At 32.7% G+C, this 27,194-nt stretch overlaps 1 protein-coding gene across 2 annotated transcripts; it reads right to left on the bottom strand.

Moving 5' to 3' along the window:
- Positions 1–88: 88 nt before the first annotated feature.
- Positions 89–21,383, bottom strand: LOC130892422 (proton-coupled folate transporter-like). Of its 2 annotated transcripts, none has more exons than XM_057797844.1 (7): positions 21,141–21,383; positions 11,020–11,121; positions 9,665–9,922; positions 9,052–9,226; positions 5,410–5,972; positions 2,252–2,492; positions 89–249 (listed from the first exon to the last, which is right to left on the bottom strand). In XM_057797844.1, exons 2-7 carry the CDS (start codon positions 11,105–11,107, stop codon positions 144–146), a joined length of 1,431 nt encoding a protein of 476 aa, XP_057653827.1. In that variant the 5' UTR covers positions 11,108–11,121; positions 21,141–21,383; the 3' UTR covers positions 89–143. The 2 variants fall into 2 exon arrangements, with proteins under 2 accessions (XP_057653827.1, XP_057653826.1); XM_057797843.1 differs by lacking the exon at positions 21,141–21,383 and adding an exon at positions 12,034–12,088.
- Positions 21,384–27,194: the final 5,811 nt, after the last annotated feature.

Genomic DNA, 27,194 nt, shown 5'->3' with positions numbered 1-27,194 from the left:
AAATACCATGGGTACTTTTTTCAGCTTTCTGATGATGCCAAAGATTTTTCTTCCTTTTCGGTTAATGAGGTGAGAATTGAAATCACTATTTTCAATAAATAATCAAATTTATATACATGTTTATTCATAATAAATAACGTGTGTTAATATAATTCATAAGCTTCACTTTGATCTGAACCAACCTTCACAGTCGTAGCATCAGGTTGCTTAGTTTCAAGCGGTTGATTCCAATCAAAAACCATAACTACTCTGAAATATTGAAAGAAACATCTACTTTAGAAACTTTCATCATTCTGGAAAGTCGCTTCATGGTTTATTCTCTGTAATCGACTCAGAAATCAGTATCTAATGAGACTTTTTATTGAAACGACTATGGACATCAACACTTTCTCTAGATAATCCAAAGAACTGGTATGCTGATAGACGAAGAGTTAGTGGGAGGAAGACCAAAAACATTTCTGGAAAGCCTAAAATTTTCTGGGGGAGGGGGTCTGTTATACCTAGCTAGGCCCGGTCGCGGTGGCCTCAGCTACACTCAGGTACGACAGGTGTGAAAATTTTATGAACATATTTTATGGAAGTTACTGTTTGGATATGTTAAAATTTACTTCCATAGCTATCTTAAATGGAAACGGCAGCAATTATCGTGTTTATAGAGTGGTGGCAGACATTTTAAAATAATCCAAAAAAAATATATTTTACGAAAGTTGGAGTTTATATATATATCATTCATTGAAGTATCAGAAGTTTATATTTCTAAAGGCAGTCAGTTCCTACGACCTGGCAGACAGTCAAATCTTTTTCCATCATGAGTTTACCCTGGGTGTAGTAGATACGATATTTGTTTGATCTGCCGCCCACTGGCTCTTAAACTATAAATGTTTGGACCTTGTATATGGAGAAGGCCAATATTCTATTTCTTTTACGAACGTAGAAGAATCGGTGGCAATTATGGAAAATCATTTGTTCAGGAGTTTTAATGAGGAATTAATTATTATTGATTTCGGCTCCGGTAACCTCTTGCTTGTATTTGGACTCTCGAATAATTTGAAGAAGCGAGTTTTGGTTTTTGAAATTGATGCCAAGTTAATATTAGAAGACATAGAAATTTCTAGATGATTCCCTAACGAAGATATGGTGTAGAAACGATGGCAATACAAGCAAGAGTTTTTATATATGTTCTTTATATCCTTGACAGATCTGATTGAGTTTGGAAGGATTCTGATGAAAGTTGAGGATTGTATGAATACCGTAAAACTCTAAGATTCTGTAATTTTTTTCTATTAAACTCGTGCAATATTCTTAATTGACTACCCGATTCGACCAAAATAGCGGCGCTGGAGTTGTGGGTCTTTCTTGTTATTTCAGCCTTAGATCAACTTTAGAGCAAGTTCTTTATTATTAATATAAAGTGGAAGAATTATCTTAAGAAGTTTGAACATGAAATTGCCATGAACATATCGCAACCAACAGCTTGGTTAGAGTAAAGTGTAGTAATAGTAATATGGTGGAAACTTTTCAGTTGACAAAGCACCTATCCTGAAATGTAGAGAAGATATTGGAAAAGCAATGTTGAATTGAAAAAAATCGATATGAGGCAATATCGTTTCTAGAATCTAGAAGAGACAAACTTGGATCAATATGGATATTACTGGATAACAACTGGAGCTGAAAATTGTCTCATTTGGTTGAGGTGTTTGACGAGGGTTTAGTTGGCTAGCACATTGATACTGGATCATAGTATGAAATAAAAAAATTCAAGATTTTCATTGTGACATTATCTTAGCTTCAAATTCGACAGGAAGTTCATACTAGTTGGATATAGGTATTTGGTAATTTGGTAATTTGGTAATTGCTGTGAATTATCATTCTATTGGGATATTCCAAAGTAGAAAGCTTTGATGCCTGGAGGACATTCAACAACAAATTTTCTGATAATTTCAGTTTGGTTTGGAGGGATTTAAGACTTTCCAACTTCAAAGATAACAGCAGAATTGAAGCCTTTGGTAGATTCTGTTCATCGTTATCAGAGTTATGAGGGGTACAGGGGTCTATAGTGTAGACAGATTGATGTCTGGAAAGTGATGAATCAACAGCCATATCATGTCTCCTCACACCTTCTCTTTATAATAACTCCAAGTTGGAATCGAAGCATGAAGAAGTTTCAAATTTCTAAATCGGTTTTTCCCCACTTTTTGCAAATATGATAAAAATTGTAAAATTGTACTTTTTTGATACTTTGTATACTTACATTAACATCATTCCGCAAATTAGACGAATACCTATCGAAATCCAATTGAATATTCCGGGGTTTGTGTCTATTGTTTGGTTGTACACAAAACTATAAAACATACTGAATGCCAGAGAAAGGATATTGATGATTACATAATATAATGAAAATATTTTCCCCATTTCACCAGGTCCTATAATGTGTACTAGTTTTGTTCTGAGCATTGGGTTAACCAGACCTCCAAGGATACCAACAGGTACAGCTGGAAGAATATATGATATAAATTCAACATCAACCAATATTCTATGATAAAGATGTAAATAATCAAATATGCATATTGGAAATCCATCTAAATTTTTTTCATAGCAAAACAAAAGAAAAGAACAACCAAAACAGAAGAAAGAAGTATATAGATATTGCATATAATTTGAAAAGAGAAGATTTGAACTGAAGCATATCCAAACTTGCAGCAAAAAGTAAAATTGAAGGATTATGAACTATCACCGTACCCCAATGGTCAAAGTGAATAATCTGTACTTTTTTTACATATTGTTGTTTCGGGAAAGTTTTTTCTGCATGTTTTGTTTAGGAAGATGCAGAATCCAAGTAACGAATTCCACCATCCACTAGTAGAGCTGATAAATATGTAGTAACCTACCCACCAAACCGCCATCTTCTGTCATCACCGTCCAACCAGAAATTATTCTGGTTGTTGGATCCATCCGTGTATGATGTTCCATTCGTTGAGTTTCTATGATATCGCCTCCAGTCAGCCATCTTTATTATTTTGCCTAAGAACTCTTTCAAGTTGTTACCATTTTACCTTGTGCAGCACTACCTGGGTGATATTATCAGCGTTTATACTGCTGACAGTCTTCTCTATTCCATGTCTCAAGCTCCTCCAGTGGTTACACGCGAAAAAAGTGTGTTTGGGATCAACTGAATAGTGTTCAAAATACGTGCACTCACATGTTTGCACTTTCTTTATTTTATGGAGATACCGCAGAAGTAGCCTTTCCCTCCAGAAACTAGGTAATGTAGAAGTAGGACAACTTATGCAGAGATAGTTCTGTAGGAGATGGCGATTCACGATGCACCTTGTCTCTGTACCATTGTCATTGCTTTGCTGTATTTCTTCATTCTCAGGGCGTTTGACCAGACCTCCGCCACATACAAAAGGACTGAGGGAGTGGTCGCCATCAGCAGTCTTCGTGTTTCTGACCGTGGTCTGTTAATATTTGTCATTAGGGGGCTCAAAGATTTTTCTTCGTCTCGGTTGCCTTTTCAGCTGTCTTCCATATGTGGGGCCAAATAGACCTCTCCATGTAAAAGGTCACTTCCAAATATGTTACTTTGCATTTAGACTCGATCTAAATCGGCAGTCTTGTCTGTATTAGTTTTCTGCATTTTACTTCCACCTACCTAATTATGGTTGTTCTGTTTTTGATAATTTATAAGGAACCAAATTTCAATTCTTGACCAATTAATTTCCAGACGATGCATAAAGAAGTATTCGAGAGCTCGAAAATATATTAGTGCGTACTTTTTGGTGGTTAATTTTGCCACCATCCCACTACGAAAAAGCTCATATATAGAGTATTCCAGGACCCGATGCGAAAAATTCGGGAGTCTGAGCTGTGACATGAAAAAATTCTCATACGACCCTTCGTTTCTGAGTTATAGGCCCCCAAATCATTTCAATCAGAATTTATAATTGAGTATATTTTCTAAATTATACATTCTATCATCATGATTATTTGAAGGATGATTATGTGTATTCTTGTAGTATGTTTGACGAAATATTTTTGATGAAATATATTTACGAAATACATGATTACAATCTGAAGGCCAGGGGTGACAATCCGAAACTTTTACAGCGACAATAAAAAAAGTAAAAATCAATTTTTCAATAGATTTCTTTACGAAAAGGTTAAAGACAATAGAATTTATAGTTGATTATGTTGATTTTTATACCGTACGCCATAAAGAGACATTCTGATGAAAATTATCATAAATTGTAATTATATATTCAAAATACAGGTATTTAAACAAAATCAAACATTCCTTGAAGATCTGTTGAATAAATGAATGAACTTTTGTGCTGAAAAACTTGAAAGAGATTAATAATTATTTTTTATTTTGTAGGCTACTGTCAAATAAGCTACTACGTGATATTCAATTAAAAATTGCAATCGATTTAATTTGGTTTTCTCAGTTTGCTGTCAATCTTTCCAAAATCTGTCATTAATAATTACCAAATCGTATTAAAAGTTTTAGTGTCGTAGAATTTACTTTTAATGAATATGCCGATATGCATTTGATGTATGGTTTGGCTTCTGGTAACTATTTAGAAGCCAGAAGTTTGAATACTGAACACTTTCCGGGCAGAATTATAACCGGATCTTTTGTTACGGTTGATCGCACCTTTGTTTGTCTACATAAATTGAGTTAACTAGTTTCCATTATTTTTTATAAAAAGGGGCTCCACAATATATTGTAGAAGTATTTAAAGCTGCTCATGATTCACCCTGTCTATATATGCAAATAAATCTCTTATTTCCTAGCCTTTTTGATATGTTTATATTTCTGAATTTTCTTGACTTTAGGTCCCTTCTGTTTCAAAATTAGTTTTTTTTCAAATAATTCTTGAAAAATTGAAGTTCCTATCTTTCAAAAATTACGGAAGGGACCTAAAATCAAGAAGATTCAGAAACATTAATATATGTGATAAGGATGGAAGTTTTTGTAGTACGATTGTGACAAAATTAAACACCAAAGTGTACTATTTCCAATATATTTCCAAGCTTTCGAATACTTACTGATTCTCGTTTGGAAATAATTTGAAATCTCATTTTTTTTAAAGAAATTACATTCATCGATTTATTGATTAATCACCAACCTTCATATTAGTGTTGAGCGTCATTTTGAATATCGATTTATGATGTAGATGAATTCAATGTCACTAAAAAGAAACAATAGAATCTCAAATCTCAGTAAATTAATTCCCAGACGAATACATAGGTATTCAAGAGCTCGGAAATATATTAGAGTTAGTACACTTTGTTGTTGATTCTATGAAAATAATTTTAAACAGACACGATATAATATAGTGAGGTATTTTCGATTACCAGTATGAAATAGACTGAAATACGAGTGAATTATTTTAAAAAAATACTTACAACCATAAATGAACCAATTATTCTGGGCTGTCGCGTACAGAATATCTACTCCGATGCTAGAAATAATACCAACTAGAATAAGATATATTTCTTTGATTTTCAGCTGTTTCTGTAATAGAAAAGTGATACTGGGTGTACATATAATACTAATGACGCTTGACCAACTAATAAAGGAATTTCGATCAGTCAAAGTCCATATCAACTCCCTTCTCAGATATAAAGTTTTTATATTGGAATCTGCAACTTTCACTAAATTATCAACGAGCATTACAATCAATAGTATCACAATGATCGCTCTTTGATTGCTGCATCTCTTTTTACCTATCACTAGAAACATATTCGACAAATGTTGACAGGTGAAAATTTTTGATAGACTAGATTTTTCTTCGCATTTTATATCTACCGATTCTGGTAGGAATTGATGGGTGTAAGCAATGGCTAAGAGTACCATAACAGCCGAAAGACCATAAATAACGGAGTAGTTGGTGGCATACAATAGAGGTGGGCTCAACAGGTTTGCGCAACAGATGCAAAATACTGTTATCACTTCATACGCTGCGTTTCTGAAAAAAATATTATAAACTGATTCACGTGGAACGTTCTGGAAATGATATTTTTCGTCACAGTTTGAAATCCTTTTGGATCGTGTTACGTACAATATCTTATGATTTGTTATCAATTGGCAAAAATTCATGAATCTACTAATATTGATCAAATATATTTCTATTATACAGTGTGTTCATAAAGTAACCCATCGTATTACAACTTTGCGTTTCTACGAGAGTTGTCTTAAAGTTTTCCGAACGAATTTTTATTCTTAAACAAAGTTTTCTTTTACCGTTTTCCAGTAGTGTTATAGCCTTTTTATTTCTTCTAAATAATAGTCTTTTTACTCGAGATAGGTGGTCACGTATGCAATAACTTTCTAGCCTGATGAAAATCTCTTACCTGCAAGTGAAAATTTGAGGCTAGGGAACGGGAAGAACCCCTGGAGGCCAAAGTTTTAATCGACTTGAATGGCATGAAATATTTAGAAAAAAAATCAACGTCAGATTGTTTTTGTAAACTTGTTAACAGGAATAAGTTCATGATGGTTATATGCCCACACAACGTAATTTCTACTTGTTTGCCCTACAGATTGTATCTTGTTCTGAATTTAATTTGAGACTGGGAGTCGTTGGAGATGATTTAAGCTCATTTCCTATGTGTGTATTATCAAAAAAGCTAACTTTTCACACGACACCATATTTTGTAGTGAACTATTTTCGAGACAGCTACAGCTACCTAAAGTGTGTTTCTTTGTGATAATTTCAGTGTATTTTTTCATATTATCACTCAAAAATAATTTACAAAATTAGTGGAAATATTATCAAACTGGTTGTTAATATGCCCATGACTATTCAATGATTCATCTGAACATTTTTAAATTAATCTTTTCTGAAGTTGTCGCCTTATAACAACAAGGATTTGCGATCATAGTGGACTAGAAACAATATTCAACAAGCTTCATTGGTTATCCTGAAATGAGAGTAAAAAAATTCCGTCTTAGAAAGAACTTAAAGGAAAAACAGCCTCCTGGAAGATAAAAGTGTTTGGTCCTGAAAGTTTAGCTGAATAAATATTCTCGGCGTTCTAAAATTGTCGTCAAAAGATAGAAAGATAATTTCCACAAACTTAATTTCCACAAACTTAGGAATGGAGCTTGATTTAATGTATAAACTAGAAAGGATAAATAACTTAGATGATAAGGAATGTACCTTAACATTGAACAGTTAACGTGCGAGTGCATCAAACAGCTTCAGAGCACGAAGAAAATGTAACAGTGATTTTCTATGACAACGCTAATGGTCTAGAATTCTCCCAGCCATTTTATTCAAAAGGCAAATGATGAAGCCAGAGTGGTCTACCACCGGAAACCTTTAGCCTCATGACTTAAAAAGGAAGCATGGCTTTCAATAAATGGTCATAATACCCAAGAAAGTTTTCTGCTATTCTGATTCAAGTATTTCAGCAAAAAATACAGTTTAGAATGAACAGGGTCCTTGGAAATTGATGGTAGAAGACTAATTGATAATTCTAAAGATATTTCATCACAACCATGACCTTCAGGATCATCTGAAGAAAAGAACTACCATCAAGGTTTTAAAAAAAGTATAACTTCAACACTAGCAGACCAAGAATAACGGAAACCTATAACTCGGGAAGAAGTTGATGTTCAACAAGGAGGATTTCAGATAACAACAAGATTAGAATGAAAGATCACAAGAGGAAAGTAGTAAAGAAAAAGTAAAGAAGTTTTATAGATAGATTCCAAAACGCCTTATAAGAAGCAAGTGAAGAAAAAAAATAAAAGAAAGGCCATCAATAGCAAAGCAATAGCAATAAATCTTTATTATAAAGACAAAGACGCTTTACTCATAACGGAAAAAAGAAAAACACAACTTACATACTAACGAAATAAAACCAGGGAAATCGATAAAAGACTAGCGACAGGGAGCAAAACGTCCGGAGCCATAAGAAGTCTTTGAGATCAAAAGAAATTTCTAGAGACGTCGAGTTATGCATTTACAAGAATTTATACAAACAACGATGCTGTATGGCGGCGAGTGTTGGACCAATAACCAAAATGAAGAGAACAAAATAAACATATCAGGAAGAAAGGTACTTAAAAGGATGTCAATAAAAGTGTAGGAGAAGCACGAGTGGAGGAGAACAACGAACGCAAAGATCAAAGCACTGTCAAGCATGTCAAGCTGAGATGAGATATATGGTTAGAGCAAGAAGACTCCGATAGATGGGACATATAGACAAAATGGACGAACGATCCTTATCAAGTGAAGAAGAAGTGAAAAGAAAGAATGGATGGTAGAGATAATAGAAACAGACAACAGGCGTGAAGCAGCCATGAACAAAAATAAATAAACGAGAACAGTAGAGCGATTCCAAGCATTGTGATTATAAGACCCAAGAAGTTGAAAAAATCATCGTAGAATCAATTCACTATAGACCTAACAAACGCTGCAAACTTTGTGATGTAGGTGAACAAAAAAAATAAGGCTGTGCACAGTTAGCTTCATCTATGTTGCGTCAAGCCTTGCCAAAAATGATAAAATTGAGTTTTTTGTCCAGATTGTTTGGTTACATTTTGAAAAAAATTTCTCTAAGGGAACTAAGAAATATTAAGTTTGAGTTTTTATGAAAATTAAAGACTAGTGTCTTTGCTGGGAATATTCATAGATGTAAAGAAAATTATAAAAATAGATATTTTTGTTTTCCTAAGAAAATAAATCTTCATTTCTTTCATGGAGGGATCTGGTTAACCTCATCACGTTACTTTATGAACACACTTTGTAATTGGACGAAAACTAAATTACAAGAATGCAATTAGATATGGTGAGACACACTGCGATTTAGAAAGATCAAACTTTGATAAGAACATTCAAGTATAAATCATTATAAAAGAGAAAATTGGTGAAATTGTCAAAAACAGTAAATCATAGATCCAAATAGCTCTTAGTTTGGAAGTTTTTTATAACAGATTCCATCCAATTGAAAGTCAGTTAATCCTTTTGTCATAATATGTTTCGAAACTCAGGTATTAGTTTTATAACAATCAATATTCGATATTAATTTTAAATTTACCTCATTCCTCTTGTTTCTGGGGTAGCGATATCATTAAGATAAGCTAGAATTAGGGACACGATTGTTAAACTACTACCGCAAACTATGGTCGGGATGGTGGCAAGCATCATCATATAAGGAGTAATTTCATCGAATAGTATTATAATCGCAGTGATTCCGTAATATAATGAGATACCTGAAATTACAAATCACGATCTTCATTAAAAAGACATTCATTAGGCACCTAAGTTATCGTCTTCAGATACAACAACAGATTTTACAAAAATTAATCAATTTTCAGCAAGCTGTGAGCATTTAAATTGAGCAACGGAAATGGGGGGTCGATTGATCCCGCGAAGCTTTTTGGATAGTTACTGCACGGGGTTAATTCACCCCGTATCATACTTGTGGATACTTACAGACTTGATTATTAGCACTGAACGTATTTTAAGCTATAAACATGCATATTATTATATCGAATTATCTAAACTGGCAGAAGAAAAAACTGTCATTATTTGTTAATATTCTTTCAGTAAATCGTAGATAATTTATGATGCAAAATTTTATTGTTAAATAATTTTGTTATTAAATTATCAATTTGCGTTATAATTCACTGTATTTTAATGGTACTCACAAAAGGATACGAACATCATAGCTGGTTTTCTTCCATACTTATCAGACCAGGAACCAATTATCAATGAAAGTATGAATGGAACTGAATTTGGAACCATTTCTGTAATTGTTGTCACATATGAAGCCAAAGGTTGTACTATTCCTTCCAGTTTCTCCGTTTCTTCATCGGTATATCTACCCAGTCTTGAACAATTCACTTCTGGATATCCCATTAAAGTATAACATGTTTTATACATTGTTAGATTCACAAAAACAGAAACTGAAAATTAGAATCTCTGAATATTCATGGAATATATCTTTTTTTAAGGTCTACAGGATTTTTTCAGATTATCATACAAAGTGTAGTAAATACCAAGTCCTAAGCATTTATTCTATCCATAAGTACCACTTAAAACGAAAAAAATTCATAATTAAAAATACCCAAATATGCTAATGGAAAACAAAAAATATGGGCATAAATATGCGATTCGTTTAGTCAAAAATTTCACATAACTATTTTAGTTTAAAAAAATAATGTTAAAACTGGCAATTACTTCATTATTCAATCTGATACAGTTATTTGAAGTAGTCCATTTTCTGGATGAATATTCTCTTGATCTTTTTGTCTAATGTTAATTCCATTTGAAGCTGTTATATCTACATGTATTGCAGGGGTTAAAACCAGGAATGTTTTCTGAAATTCTTTTTTTTTTAATGAACTCTCAACACTGTTGGATTTCCATCTTCAATTTTATTTCCAGAATGCTCTATGCTACATTTTCCATTATAATATAGTACAAAAAAATCTGTCGTGATTTATAGCAGTTGGTATAATATTTCTTTACTTTTTGAGGAGGTCAACAAGTTTAACACCAGCAATATCCAGCAGTGACCACAAATTCGTGAATAACGTATATTCTGCTTTCTGAAGTTGTAATTTTGAGAAATATACCTTCATCTTCTACTCGTATTCAATTCGTATTCAATAATAAATAACGTAAATTGAGTCATACTTTTGAAAATAGGAATATTCGGTCTTCATCCTCTTTTATAAATTTTTCTACAGGCTCCTTTGTCAAAATCTCCGATTTTTTTGCATGATATCATTCTGATTGTCTCTTCAACCAAGTCAAAAGCTTTCCTCGATTATTTTCGTATATAACCCGGCTCTAATTTATATACCAAGCGAGGTAAAAGTATAGTTGGTAGTCCCGAAAACTATTTTTTTATATATTCTCAACTCCTTTAAATTTTCTGTTTGTTTGCATATTCAATAATGCCTTGTTATCCATGTTCATCTTACTGTTTGTTTCCTAGCGTCTATTATGTTCCGTTTTTCGTGATTATACAATGCTAATAATGCTAAATAATACTCACCATTAAGCATGAACGTGAAATAAATTAGTAGTAAAGGAATTTCTATTGTTAATCTAAAACGACAGTTCTTTAAAATTGTGTTCACCATTGCACACCGTATTTCTACAACAAAATAATAATTTCATAATCACATCACTAACTAACGAATTTTCAATAATTTACCATTTCCATATTCTTGGCGATTAGACGAGTTATTATTAGTTATTAGTGTAATGAATGTAAATAATTGTAGCTTGATAGTGTTGTAGTGAACTGAACTGAACCTTGTGGACGTGTTTATGACAGTAGCGAGTTTAAAACAGTACGTACAGCTGTGGTAAAACTATTATTTCAAACAGAAAATAATTCTTAACAAAGACTTTGAAGGAAAGTGCTTTTTGAACAGTTTTTATCACTGTTCGAGACGATAAGGATTACCCGGAGCTCAAGTACTCAATGGAAATTATTACATACATCCACTCTTTCAAATCTACTATCAGGAAAAAGACATGGATTGCTGATAGTACATATTGGCAGGTCAAATGCTTTTGTTAAATGTTTGATTTTTGAATCTACTTATTCCAGTCACTACTTTGAGGACATGAATGCTGATATCTTCATATAATAAATGGCACAATTGATGATATTGCAGAAAATCATGAAGAAAGTTAGTTCACTATCATAGTATTGCGAACTAAACCTCATTGAAATGATATTTTTTTCGATAAGAGGTATAATGCACCTAATCTCACGACAAACTGACAATTTAAATTTTAGTTTTATCCAGATTACTTTTTCTAGTTTTAGCACACCTTGTGGAAAGATAGAACATTCCAGAAAACATTTGATAACACTAACAAAAATTTAGGGGTTGATGCGGAAGCTGCATGTTTTGATTTGAAATTTGTATGGGATTCGACATTTCCAAGAGATATTTTGAGGGTCGCGCTTTCGTTAAAACACCAAGTATATTATATTATAAATCGAGTAAACATTATGATTTCAAAATATTTTAAGTGTAGTAAGTATTTTTACCTTCTTTCATTCCAATTGGCGCTAAGAGACCGTTTACTATCACTTCAAATTCATAAGCAAAAGTCTACTGTGAAAATAACAAACGTAAACTTGTATTTTTCATTATTTATTTATCTTATTATAAACACCGATGTCAACAATATTTGTTTAAAACAGTCTTATTTTAAATATGATGAAAATATTTTAGACTTTTATGTATATATAACAATCATAATATAAACTTTTTTATCTACATTCTCACAGACATATGTGTGGAAACTTTCTGCAAATATATTTGATTGGAATTATCCAAAACCAACCATAACTTTGAAAACAACAAAACGTAAGTGAAGTTATCTGTTTTCTTAATTTGCCACTGCCAAAACTAGTTGAATATGTAATATGATTACGGTTGTTTGATTTAAACATATCCACGTAAATTATATTGCCTGGATTTCTTATTATTTTCAATATAATATCATGCATATAAAAGAGAGTAGCAAATTCCAGAACACAAAAGGAATTAATTATACATTTTAACAATTTATACTAATCCAGAAAAAATATACTATAGTCCGGTCAAATTGAACCAAAAAAATAAGAGTGAAGCTACTTAAATTCCCATCAAGCTGAAAATCATTAAAATTGTTTTAAAATACAATTGAAAATTAAATTTGAATGTTCCCTATCATTTTCGTGTAAGAAAAAAGTTTTATTTAAGGTCGAAGGTCACAAAAATTAGTTTTTCACGATTATCAGCAAAACAGTAAGTTTTCTCATAAAAATACTTCAGACAAAAATTGTAGATCATAAAATTATTCACAAAAAATTTATGAATACTTTTGTCCAACGAGCCACCGTTTCTGAGATATAACGATTCAAAAAAGTTATAAAAATCATATACAGATTTACTGTCGTATTTAAAGGCTATAATGATTGCATCTTCGTCAAATGATAATTTATTTGATGATCTTATGGCAGTTCCAACCAGTCAACAGAAATTTCCTACAAATACGCACAACAAATCTCGGTTCATTTCAATGTTGTAAGAAACGTTTATTACTGAAAATGTATTGGTGAAACTAATTAATATGACAACTTTTAAAACTTTTTGAATCATTATATCTCAAAAACAGTGGCTTATGAGCAAAAAAGGACTGATACGTTCTTTGTAAATAATTTAATAATCCAAAATTTTGTCAAGTTATTTTCATGATAAAACTCACCGTTGTGCTGAAAATTGCGAAAAACTCATTTTTTTAACTTCTGGCCTTGAATAAAAGTTTTTTCATACGCAGAAATGATGGGAACATTCAAATTCCATGTATTTTAAATAATTTCACCGATCAGTCAAAGCTGGAAAGCTCGATGGGAATTTATGTAACTTCAAATGTCTAAATTGACCGGATTAACTAAAGAAGATGTCCGTATAATGTGTTGCTCATTCACAAATAATCTACTAAGAAAAAAATTTTACCACAGAACATCCCCTTAGAAGAAATGCAAACTATGTTGTTATTCAGTGGAAATAACATGGCAGATTTTTGATGCTAGTGCCTCCGATGGTACGTGGCAGAACTATTCTATAGTAGCGGTTCATTTGATATTGCTGTATTCTATATTTTTCATATCAAACCGGTTCAGCAGTTTCCTGAATTCACGATATAAAACATCTTGGAACTGGTTTGAGTCGATCTGCCCACTAATATATGTCAAAAATAAACAATATTTATAAGATTCATAAAATATGACAGCACTTATATCAATTTATCACAATTAAATTAAAAGGTTGGAGAGACTTGTTTTGTACATAGAAAGAGTAATCCTATATAGTCCATCGTTTTGTAATGCTATGAACTAATAAATTCTTTCGTAACATCATTTAAACTTCCTTTTATACACTCAAATGTTCCAATTTCACACATCTTCAATGCCTTCAACTGCTTCGTGTTATTCTTGAAACTGTTCTTCAGATTTGATATTTTAGCTGTTTTATTCCGATGAACTTGATACATCACCATTTCCCTAGGTGTTAAATTGTTCTTATTAGTTCCAACTACAGTAAAAAAATTCGATTTTTGTCTGTCAAAACTTCTAATTTTCTTTGTACCAATGAAATCTTGGAATTCAGTTGAAAGCTCCATTGGGTCTTCTATAAGTAAATTGCTAGATGTTAAGGCTTGTTAATGTTTTCGGTTTACTATAAATATATCTTTGAAGATGGAGAATCTGGTAGGCCTGATTACAAAACAAACGGAAATACGATATAATTGATACAACAATGGAAAGACCGCTAACACGGATTCCCGATTCTATATAGTCTGTAAGGATTGTCCTATGATTCAACCTAGTGCAGGAATCTTGCTTTAAAACCACTTCTTAAAGATCCCCAAGTTTTTTGTTACTTTTCTTGAGGTGAGTTGAGTGAACGATATACGAAAAGCTACCCAGGCAATTACGATGACCAAGTCATTCTATTCTTAGTATAATAGTACATATTTTCGACGACATTGTATCATTGATAGATTAGTTAGTCAATATAGAAATGTTCTTTGAGACACTTTTAACTTTTTTAAAAAGTACTTTTATTTAAAATAAACGACTTATAATTTCTACAGAAAATAACTTTACAGACAAATCAATATTTGAATATTTTAACAATGAACAGTAACAAAACAATGAATGAACTCTAATTTTAATGCATTGAACTTATATTTATTTGATACGTGTTTTGGAATCCGCTGACTATGTGAATATTGTTTATTGCACTTTGGAATCCGCTGGTCGTGTGGCAGTGTCGGGGACCTTTCACATTTCTCCTCCCTCCTTTGGTGTTGACTTCGTCCTCGAAGTCTCTGAGAACAAATCTTGGAGAATCTGGATTTGAGTGGGTTGTAGTTTGGGACCATATAAGAATCTGGAAATTCTTTTTCGTTTCTTTACAGAGACTGTTATTAAAATGGCTAAAATAATCAAAATTGTAATTAAAGAAACCATACTGAGTCCTGCGGAGAATTGCGGCAGGAGTGGGATTGGTTCAATGGGTTGAACTTGTCCGTGCGTCTCTGGAATTTGGAGTTTTTCTAGCATAATTTCGTGCTTCGGATGCAGCTTGATTGGGACTACTTGCGGCACTGTAATTTCTTGCACAATTTTCTTATTGTATCGTATTCCTTCTATAGTAATTGGCTCGTTTGTCATTAAGATGCTACTTCTCTTAATTTCTTGGTTTTGAATTATGGTTGGATGAACTATTCCTAATAGAATTACTTTGCTGGTTTCTTGTGAAAAGTTCTCTGTTGTGATTGACTTGGTGCAATTCTCTATATTCGGGATTTTGCATTGCGATCTTATAGGTTTCGTACAGATGATGTGTTCAGCTAAGCTGGTGCAGATTTCGTACCATTTATTATTTGCGTAGTAATGCGCGGGTGGCAAGATCATAATGTGATCATTATTGGGAATTGGGTAGATTCTAGATGTAGGGTAAGAATGAGGATAAAGAATGGGTATTTTCAGTATTATGAGCATGGTCTTGGTGGTAACGCAAACTAATGATTTAGAAGCTTCAATTAATTGATAGGGATGTTCGTCACTGATTAAAAGGGCATTCCGAGAATATGTTTCTAATAATTCTCGTTTTAAAGTTTCCAGTTCATCTAAAGTAAAGAGCTCAATATTCGAAAGGTCCTGTTGGGATAAAGTTATAGTTCGAATCAGTTTCAAAAGGAATTCGTTTATAGTTTGAAGGTTTAGAATTTCATTATGAAGTGCAACGTATCCATTGAAATCGGATGATAACTTGTTTACTGCAGCCACAATTATTTTACTATTGTTATTTATCAAATTTAGAAGATTATTAAATCTCGTATCAATAGAGTGTCCAAAAGATATCTCTTTATTAAGGTTGTTAATGATTTCATTTTCTTTAACCTCTACAGCAGTAATTCGTGATTTCAATAATTCCAAGTCATGATCATCAGGGTTTCCAGATATATATTTAATAGTTGTTCCGAGGAAGTTGAACAACCCTCTTTTATGTTTACGGGTGATTTTATGAAGATTATCTTTTGCTTCGTTTAAAAGGTAATTATATTGAAATTTCAAAGGGGCTAAAGGTCCATTTTCTAAAGGTGAATCGAAAAGGTCATTAGGGTTCGTTTCTAAAGTATCAGTTAATTTTTCTAAATTGATTTGTAAAATATGTCTATGATAATGATTTATCTCGTTTGATTTGCCTATGTCTTCTGCATAATAGCCGTTATTGGGGATTTCTTGTATCTTGAGCGGATGTCCCAGGGATAGGGTCGTCCTGTAAAGAAGGTCTATCTGAGATATTCTTTTTCTTTACGTTACGAAGTCGTTTTGCGAATTTTAAGTGAGTACTTGTGGTGTTTTGTTTGTCGGTCTTACCAACAATTTTAGTTTTGAGTTGTTTTTTTGGATGTAATTTAGAATATGGAGAGCTTAGTTTAGGTCGATGTTTTTTCTTAGTTACGTAGACAGAACTAGTTGGATCGATTACAGGAATTGGTTCAGTATTTTCATTTTGTTTGTCTAGAATTTTCTGTCGTTTTTCTTTTTGTTTATTATATAAGTCTATTATGAATGGTTGGAGTTCGTCTTTATGTCTTTGGTTGTATGTTTCGTATAGCGGAAGATCAAAATCGAAATGTATTTCTTCGGCATAGGGGCCATAAAGAATTGAAAAAGGTGAGAAGTTAGTGGAACTGTGGATTGATTGATTATAAATTAGAATTGCATGAGTGAAAGTATCATCTAAGGGATCATCTGGATTTTGGTCTCGTAGTGTTCTAAGTTTTTCTATAAGGGTGGAATGGAATCGTTCAACAGGAGAATTAGAAGATGAGTTATTGACCGTCGTGAAATGTATTTCAATTTTGTGGAGTTTCATGAATTCCTTAATTACAGCAGAATTAAATTCAGTGCCATTATCGCAAACAATTTTTTTCGGGTAATTGTGGTGAGAAAAATAATGTCGTAGCTTGCTAAGGATTGATACAGAAGTTTTATCAGAGATTTTATAGCATTGAGCATATTTGCTAAATGAATCTACAATCGTTAGATAATAATTTTTGTTACAATGGAACAAGTCAATGTGAATTATGTCGAAAGGTTTTTGTCCTAATAATGGGCCTAACTGAGGTAATTTATAAGGGTGTCGTTCATATTTGTTTTTTAAGCAAATCTCGCATTGATTTATTAAATTAGAAATAGTAGTTTGCATGGCTGGCCAATAAAATTGATTTTTCAAATGTTTGTAAGTTTCGAGTATGCCGTTGTGATTTTCGGTATGATATTGTTTTACACAGTCTATTTGTCTTTGTTCTTCTTCTACGTCTTGTAGTAACTTATTACAAAAAATAGCCTTCACGGTCGAGTCAAAAGTTTCCTTAAAGTAATCACAGATAAAGGGTCGAAATTCATGGGGTACATGTATCGCGAATTTTTCATTTGGTCTAAGTATTTTTTTGAGAGCATCAGGTATTTCTGTTATCCAATTGTCAGAGAGGTTTACGGTATATCTATGTTTTTTGAAAGGTTTCTTATAAATAATGTCATATTCTCTAGATTAAGGGACAATAATAATTTGATTTGTTGCTGAATTGATTGGATCTTCAGATATAGGAATTCCGGAAATCGGGTTTTCGGTTGCGGTGTGTTTGGTATTCTCGCTGAGAGATTGATTTTTGTCGAATTCTTCAAGGAATTCGTCTAGATCAAAATCGTGGGGATCAGGGGGTTCGGCACAAATAGAAGAATTTGAAAGTGCGTTGACCTGTACTCTGGAAAGACAGTCGGCTACCTGGTTTTCTTTGCCTTTGCGGTACTTTACATCGAAATTGTAATCCTCCAGTTTCAGTCTCCATCGGGCTAACCGAGATGTGGGGTCTTTAATTTTGCAAATCCATACTAGAGGATTGTGGTCGCTTTCGACAGTGAATTTTTGACCATACAAATACGGGCGGAAATGTTTACAGGAATCTAAGATTGCTAGAAGTTCTCTTTCGATAGTTGAATAATTTTGCTCGGCGGAGTTCAAAGTTCGGGAGTAATACGAAATGGGATGGTTGTTTTGTGATAATACAGAGCCTATGGCAATATTGGAGGCGTCGGTTGTCAAAACAAAAGGTTTTGAAAAATCTGGGTACTGCAGAACTGGGGCATTGCATAAGAGTTGTTTGCACTTCTCAAAACATTCTTTGTAATTGACATTCGTTGGGTCTATGATAGCTCCTTTACGAGTGCATCGAGAAGAGGGTGATGTTATTCTTGCAAAATTTGGGATGAATCTTCTGTAATATCCAATGAGTCCTAAGAATGATCTCACTTCTTTCACAGTCTTTGGAATAGGGAAGTTTTTAATGGCCTCTATTTTACTAGGATTGGGCTTAATGCCTTCAGGAGTCACAATGTGACCAAGGAAAGCGACTTCTTTTGTCAGAAACTCAGATTTGTCTAATTGAATTTTCAAATTTGCCTTTCGGAATGTTTCAAAGATTGCAGCAATGTGAATCAGGTGTTCTTGAAGGGACTTAGAGAAAATTATGACGTCGTCCATATAGACGAAACAACATTTGTAGAGAAAAGGTCGGAGAATGTTATCCATCAATTTTTCGAGAGTGGAAGGTCCGTTTTTAAGACCAAATGGCATTCGTAAAAACTCGTAGTGACCATGTGGTACGGAAAAAGCTGTTTTTTCGATTGAATTTGGGTGGACTTCAATTTGATGGAAGCCTTGGGCTAGATCTAGGGTAGTAAAATATGTAGCTTTTCCTAGATTATCTAAAATGTCTTCTATATTGGGAAGGTTATACTTATCTTCAACGGTGTTTTCGTTTAGTTTGCGGTAGTCAATAACCATACGGAATTTTTTCTTGCCGGAAGCATCGGTTTTTTTTTGGTACAACCCAAACAGGGGCGGAGTAAGGAGACATTGATGGTCTAATAATTTTTTTATCGAGTAATTGATTAATCTGTCTGGAAATTTCTTCTTGCATTGCTTCGGATGTCGGAAGCCTTTGACGTAAATTGGGTTTTCGTCTTTTGTTCTTATTTCGTGCTTAATGACCGAAGTAAAAGTTAAATCAGAATTTTCGTCATAGAAAATATCCTTATATTTGTTACAAAGCTTCAAAATTTTTTCCTTTTCTTCTTGGTTCAGATGCTGAGTACGAATTAATGAAGGATCGAATTTACTTGGACCGTTACATATTTCGTATTTATCTAAATGCTCGACATGTATAGGTTCTAAGGGCAAAGGAGTTGGTAAATAGATATCGTTAATGTAACCGTTGGCAACAGTATGAATAGATTCAGGAATTTTAATGTTATTTATTATAGTTTCGGGTAGGAGAATGTCGCCATTGAAGATGTCTACAGGAATTTTATTATGCAAGGTGTCAAAAGGAATAGTAATATTAAGACGTTTTAATGTAAGTAATTTACTTTGATAATCTATCAAAGCATGCAAGCGTTCTAGGTCGTAATTTCCTAATAGTATGTCGAAGTCTTTACTCCAATCGGCAATTCTAGCGTCGATGGGTTCTAAAATGTTAAGTTCTTCGACAAGGGTGTTTTAATATTGGAGTTATACTTCCGTGTTATTTTCATGGAAGTCAACGTGAAGGGCTTATTATAAATGTGATTTGAGTTGAAAAAGGTAGAAGCTTTAGGAGATATGATTGTATCTGAGCCTCTTGTATCAATTAAGACTTTTAGTTTTGATTTTGGCATAATGAAGTATGGTAGTTGGGGGTTGTTACGGATATTATTAAGATTTATTGAATTGGTGCTTCGTGAGTGGCTTCGTAAAAATTTTCGACCTGGACGTCTGGATGAGAATTTTCGTTTTCAAAATTGTCATTTGTATCGTCAAAGTCTAAAGTATCGTTAGGGTTGAAGTTTTCATTTTGATGGGAATCAACATTAAAATTAAAAGTTTTTCTCGTGGAAGTACTCATTGGTTGATTTCTAGTAGAAATAGTTTGTACACCACTCATTGGTTGTGGGACATTTCGAATTAGAGAATTTCTTTGGTGTTGTGGAGCAAGGGGGTTTGGCTTATTTCCAAAAGAATTGCTGGTAGGTGGATTATTAAATGTATGGTTATTACCAAAAGTATTATTAGGCTGAGATCTAGTAAAACTTTGGTTATTTCTAAGAGGGTGGTTATTTTGGATTCTATTTATAGGAGAAATAGGGATATTTGAAAAAGAGTTATTTCGTGGGGGACTTGGGTTAATAATAGGGTTTCGCGTGAAAGTTTGATTAAATCTATTGTGGTTTGAAGGAATAGAATTTTGTTTTGATTTTTGGATAGAAGGTAGTCTTCTATTTTGTTGACTCCTCAAAAAGTTCATATATAATTGTTGATTATCGTAGGAGATACATTTTTGCAGGGCTTCATCGAGAGAATTTATTTGAAAATGTGATAAATATTCACAATATGGCTCGTTAATGCCAGTGCAAAACGTTTTGAGAGCAATATTTTTAAAGTATGGGGTTTTGAAATTTACAGTTTCTATATTATCATTAAGAGCTATGTGTTGAAGCAAATCATTTAAATTATTAGAGATTCTTTGGTGATATTGGTCATACGTCTCATTATCGTACTGAACTGTTGTAGATAATTGAGTTAGTAAAATATCTTCGGAGCGTCGATCTCCGTATTTAGATAGTAATGCTGGACGTGCATCAGTCCAAAGTGTTAAATTTGAGTAGTTTAAAAAATCTCTAGGTTCACCTTTTATACGAGAAATAATATTGGCATTTAATATGAATTCTTGAGGTTGAGTGAGATTCTGTAACCGAAGGAACGTAATTAAGTTATCTACCGATTTTATAAATGTTGAAAGATTATCTTTCGAACTAAATTCAGGTAGAGTGGCACAGAGGCTGGAGATATCATTGTTTTGAAGAGACATATTCAGGCTATCAGTGTTTCGAACTTTTAAAATTTGATTTTTAGAAAATCGAGAACTATTAGCTGAAGTAGAACTGTCCAAAGGGTTTATAGAGAGATTTGACAATAATAAATGTAAGTTACTTTCAGAAATATCGCTAAAAGTGCTCATAAATAAGGTGAAAAGGAACGTTGTACTTACAAGAGGATGATCACTGGTGATGTCTTCTGCATACTACGTTTTTCTCGCCTTGGTTCGATGGATCGTCTCGTTCAACAACTAAAGTTGACCAGGAAAACTTGTGTTTCTGTACGAATTTGATCCTGTTCGCAGCGCCAGAAATGTTCTTTGAGACACTTTTAACTTTTTTAAAAAGTACTTTTATTTAAAATAAACGACTTATAATTTCTACAGAAAATAACTTTACAGACAAATCAATATTTGAATATTTTAACAATGAACAGTAACAAAACAATGAATGAACTCTAATTTTAATGCATTGAACTTATATTTATTTGATACGTGTTTTGGAATCCGCTGACTATGTGAATATTGTTTATTGCACTTTGGAATCCGCTGGTTGTGTGGCAGTGTCGGGGACCTTTCACATTTCTATATTAATGCCTTTTCTACTGTTTTGGAAGAGATACAATATTGGAAATAGTCAAAGAATAGAATCTGGAGGTCTGCGAAGTGATATATTACATGGTGTATAGAATGATGATGTGGGAAATTAATGAGAAGCAGTATTTGATCAAGAAATTGCCAGAACGATCCTCAAAGTTATCAATTAATTCAAATATTTGAACTTAAAAACAAACTAATAACAAGAAGAACGAAGCTTAAAATTTATAGACCCTGATAAGACCAAACGTAACTTTTGGCAGTGAATATTTGGTGATGATACAAATAGTAAAAGAAAAATTAAGAAGAAAGAAGAAAAAGGGGCAGATCTTCTTGATCAAGAAGATTTACAAACAATCAAAGTGAAAGGACAAGGAGGACCAGTTTAAAGGCTAATTGACGAGGAGGCCAAGGCTCACACCGAACTGTAATACCAAATGTTAATGTGAGTAATTCCAAAATTAGCTGAGACACAGTTTGGAGGTGATTCTATTGGCTGTTCTATACCGTATGCCTTTTAATAAGCAATCACGAAATGGCGAAGAACTTAAAAGTTTTTTTAGCTAAAAGACATAGAGCGGGGAATGTAAATTATCAGTAAGAAAATTTTAGCTAATTCAATGTGTGAAAAGATGTTTGTCCTGATGGAAAAGGACTCATTTTCTTTCAAATATAATTCACAGGCTGTTATATATTTCTAGCCTCAATCCGACTGTTATTTAGTAGAATTTGATCAACTCATACACCCATGTTTAAATAACGCTTTAGAAATTTTTCGTTGGTAAATGATAATACAGTCTATTTGATCTTTCGTTTGCTTTTGCTTTCTACTTTCAAAAGGTAAATATTCAATCACGGCTGGATACTCAATTTTTCCTATTTTAATCATCAAACAAAAACTGAGCGTCAAAAGAAACTGCCTCATTTCATGCCCCAATATTTATCCCAAAATTCATTGGTTTGGCACAGATAATATATTTAAATAGATATTCAATGGAACAAAAAGATTATAGTGATTTATGCTTTTAACAAAAAGTATTGATCATTACCACCACGCAAAACAGATCAAGATAAAACTCATCTACCATACCATATATACTAATTTTGTGAGAAATCCATGATATTCCGGTCCTTTTGTATTCATGTTTTCTCTGTTAATGGTTTTTATAAGCAAATTAACAGAAAAAATATAAATAAATATTTATTTTCTCTAAAATTTATTACATTTTTCGTTTTAGTTTCTTCATTTGTCAACTCATTCTATTCCCGATCATTGTTGTCGGTTCTCAACCAGAATATCTTAACGTCTCATGTGAAAATTTCTGTATCTGATTTCCTCGAGAAAAGTTATCCCATATGGTAACCACTTCTTCAATCATTTCAACGTTTCTCTAACTTCTCAAAGCCAATGCTTGGAGACGGATATTTCTTTTACTTCAAAATAGGCTTCAGATTCAGCAATTGCTTTTTAATTTAAGCTGAATTTCTCACCGGCGAGCTTTTTTTCAAATCATTACTCATTGGAGACCAGATTTAGACATACCGTAGATGAGGAGGCAATTCGAGATGTTAATCGTTCTATTTGACCATCGTTGCCACGACTAGTGATTCGGTGTATTCTCTTGTGAAATAGTGGTTTTTTCTTCAGAAAATGAGGACGTTTTTCAATAATTTCTACATTCAACGATCCAATATGTAGTATTCCCTATCGATTGTCTCTCCCTTTAGGAGATAGTCAATATTTCAAGCTATTTCCGAGATACTGAAGCCATAACCTTCACAGCTAACTGTTGTACCTTCGGACGTAGCTCACCGGCTGCACTCCTCTCAGATGACGATCGGTTTCATTCCAGAGTGGAGTGATGGATCCATATTTCATCCATTGTCACATATCAACGCAAAAAATCAGATTAATTATATGTAAACATGACTAAACTCTGCTCTGAATCATCAATACGCTGTTGTTCTTGATCACCTGTGAGTAAACGCGACACCCACTTCGAAAAAAGCTTTCTCAAGGTCAAATTTGTTAACACACTTCCCTATGATATCTTAAGCTGTCTCACGAAATTTTAATTCACGATTATAAATAACCAACTTGTGGACTTTTTCGATGTTTTCTGTTGTAACCACCTCTGTTGTACGACCACATTCAAATTCAGCAAGTCTTTTTGAAACCATTACTGAGCTTTTACAGTATTCTTTCCATTAAAAATATTGATAAATTAACACACGAAATTATTTTGAAGCCATTGTTTTGAAAATAATAGAAGTAGCCTCACTTAAATGGCTGTCACTTTTTCTTACTAATCGAAATGTCTTTTGAAAGATGGTACTTCTTAAACATCATACGGATTTGACATTGGCAGCGTCATCTGTTTGTCAGTCACACGTATTATTGAGTGATGTAATATTTCCTTTTCCGGGTTTATTTTTATTATTGTAGTAAGAAAGATTTTTTCTGCTAGTAAGTACAGAATTAAAAAAAGCAGTTTATATCTTTCTGAATCATGACATGAATCATTATATTGATTTATATTCGAAAAAAAAAAAAATGATAATTGAATAGTTAAGTGAATAAAATTGAATAAAAGCAGGAGTGTCTATCAGTTTCTGCTCGATTAAATTATATAGTGCGATGAACTTTTGCTTATATGAACCATTTAATAGAGATGATTTGAAGAAAATGGATGGTCTGCAATTAAGCATTAAATATGGTTCATAAAAATTAATGTATAAACTTTTGATAAAAGCACGTATAAGAAAACTGACTATAGCCTGGGGTTTTAGTACAAAATGTTGGTAGCCGGATTAAAATGGTACAATTTCTATGTAAATTTCCATCATATGAACCTTCATTATTAAATTAATTTTTTCTCTCTATATAACACCCAGGTTGTACTTTGGCCAATGATCAAGGAAGAACTGATCGACAGTGACCGGTATACGTGATTTTAAATGATTAAGAGGTTATGTTTGATCCTGAAGATAGCTTGGACTGACAGAATCATCGACGACGAAGTACAGAGACGCATTGGTCGCAAAAGAAAGCTGTGGACAATAGACAATAAACAATAGAGTTCTGTATCGCGCGAATATTTAAAACGAGCCTATTCATCGAATTACATTGCTGGTATACACACCAAAATTATTATCCTTTCCATCTACATAGTTGGTATCTCACCGTCCAATCAAATAACAATTGCAAATCTTCAGACATCTGCTTTATATTCATACATAATACATTCGCTGCATCTTATCAAACATCCTGTAAATCAAAACGAGGAGGTCTACATATTGCAACTCATCAAATACATATTTCATTGACATGACGGTCTATATGAACAGACCAAATTATCATATGAAAAGAATTCCAGCGACATCGTGGAAACTAACGTTTTAAATTTCAACAGATCCGCCATCGTTTCGAATGAATCATAATCTAAATTATTTTCCAAATTGACAATGCCTTTTGAATATTTCCTCATTTGTTTTTTTTAATCGTACAGGACAGGAGTTGAGATTTTACCGTCTGAAAATGCTTCTATATTGATTCAGGAATAGCTCACTCACAAAGTTCAACACTCCATTGCGTATCCACTATAATCAAAGATAGAACACAGTTTATGAAATTCGATGTTTAAATTGTGATTAAAACTACATTTGTTCATCTAAGAGGCCAGTATCCAATCTTATAACCTCTCAGAAGAGTGACAGCAAATCATATATTAATGTTCGTTGGCTGCACATGTTTTCTATGAAGGTCATTCAATGAATTATTAGATTGCTAAAGTTATTATTAGTTATCATTTTATACAGAGTTTTTTTACTTAAATTAATGAATGTTGTAACAATGAACTGCTGTTTCTAAGTGTATATACGGAACATATTTTTAAAAGGTGATGGGCCTATCAGCTGAGTCTAGTTTTTCTGAAAAGTTCACGGAAAGCAAAAATTCGGTGCGATATTTAAAATTGGATTTTATGTGTGGAAATTTCAACCTGGGCAATTAGAATTAGATAGTCAAGTCATCAAACATGTATAACCACGCTAGACATCTTCTGAAATTTGAAATAAGTTAAAAATTATTCGACGACATTCGTAAGACATAACCTATCAAAATTCAACATCATTAGTAACAACATAAACGAATGAATTGGACGGATTCCAATTTCAAAATAAATTGAAAAGTCATCAATATGATAAGAAAAAATAGAACTGTTTTAACAAACCAATAAAAATTCGAAAATTCTTGAAACAGAGTCAAATATAAAAAAAAATGAATTTTTAGAAATGGCTCAAATCGTAAAAACAAAAAAGTTATCAATGATAAAGAGGACTCGGTCTCTTCAGCTCTACTGAGTTTTAGTTACTTGATAATCAAAAATTCGGTTTCTCCACTTTAGGTAGTTACAAGGGTCAATTAAAAACTTATATTTGATTAGTTCATTTTTCGAATATATTCATCATACAAATAATTAGAAATTTGATATGAATACTTTCGAGTAATTAGAAGATTTGTTTGATGAAGAATTGATAAAGAAAATTCTGCAAATTTTTAAAGAATAAGCTTATTCCGTTCGATATAAAATTAATTTTAACAATTTTTGGTCAGATCAATAGCTCCGAAACAAATCTTTGAAGAGCAAATCTAATAAATCTTTCTATTTGTGTTTTTGATTGTATTGTATTCTGATAATTATTTTATCGCGAGCTGTCTCGCCTATGAATTAATTGATGATAATTTCGAGATTTTTGGAGGATAATGGAAAGAGGTTGTTCGCACTTAGTGCTTTCTAAGAGAAAGATTTGAAAAATTTCATTGGTCTAACGCGAAAAAAACACGAACTATCAAGGAATTCTATAGAATTGGTTCTCCAGAGTATCAGATGCACTAAATGACATTAGGTGCAGATTAAGGACATGGAATCAACTAAAAAGTGATGATTAGTGATGAAGATTTGGCATATCGAGACCACAGAATCGGATCATTTATCAATTAACGATTACCACCTCACCTCTTTTTCTTAATAATAAGTAATAAAAAATCTCAACGTGGTGCAACCCAGAAGTTGTTAATATCTATCTCCTTTACCAGCCATTTCACAAATCTATTAATTATTTTTAAACATTTTGTTTTGACGCCTTAAAGAACTAATTTTATGATTATTATATATTGGGCAAAATTCATTCCTTAATTGGTAATCCAGTACAATTAATATTTGCTGACGTTTATTTATCAAACTGGTTCTTATCTACTATTACTTATCTACTTTTAAAAACTTTATGAGGTTCACAAAAAAAAACCGATAGCTAGAAAACTCTCTGTACATATACAATTTGGGTCTTTCATTGACTGGCTCACTGGTCGAAAATTTGTAATGCAAAATATTTTTTACCGTTACGTTTAAACATATTTTCATGAAATATGTTGGACTGCTATTATGAAAGATTTAAATACGGAGACCGAACATTTCAGCATTACTGATAACATCTCCGTTTGGAACAGCTGAAAAGGAAAAATAAATTTGGTAGTTTCGACGAGTAATAATTATAAGAAATTGGTAGGCACGCGAGTTGAAGGGCTTAGAAATTGTTGAAGGTTATTTTCAGATGTTAAATATTAGTGGC

The sequence above is a fragment of the Diorhabda carinulata genome, chromosome 4 (assembly GCF_026250575.1).
Source record: "Diorhabda carinulata isolate Delta chromosome 4, icDioCari1.1, whole genome shotgun sequence".
Classification (NCBI taxonomy): Eukaryota; Metazoa; Arthropoda; class Insecta; order Coleoptera; family Chrysomelidae; genus Diorhabda; species Diorhabda carinulata.
This window is presented reverse-complemented; position numbering and strand designations above follow the sequence as displayed.

Coding starts and splice junctions, on each gene's coding strand:
- LOC130892422 (XM_057797843.1), bottom strand. Junction 5,973..9,051: donor CCAGAAACAAGAGGAATGAG/GTAAATTTAAAA, acceptor TATTTTTTTCAG/AAACGCAGCGTATGAAGTGA. Junction 2,493..5,409: donor TAATTGGTTCATTTATGGTT/GTAAGTATTTTT, acceptor ATATTCTTCCAG/CTGTACCTGTTGGTATCCTT.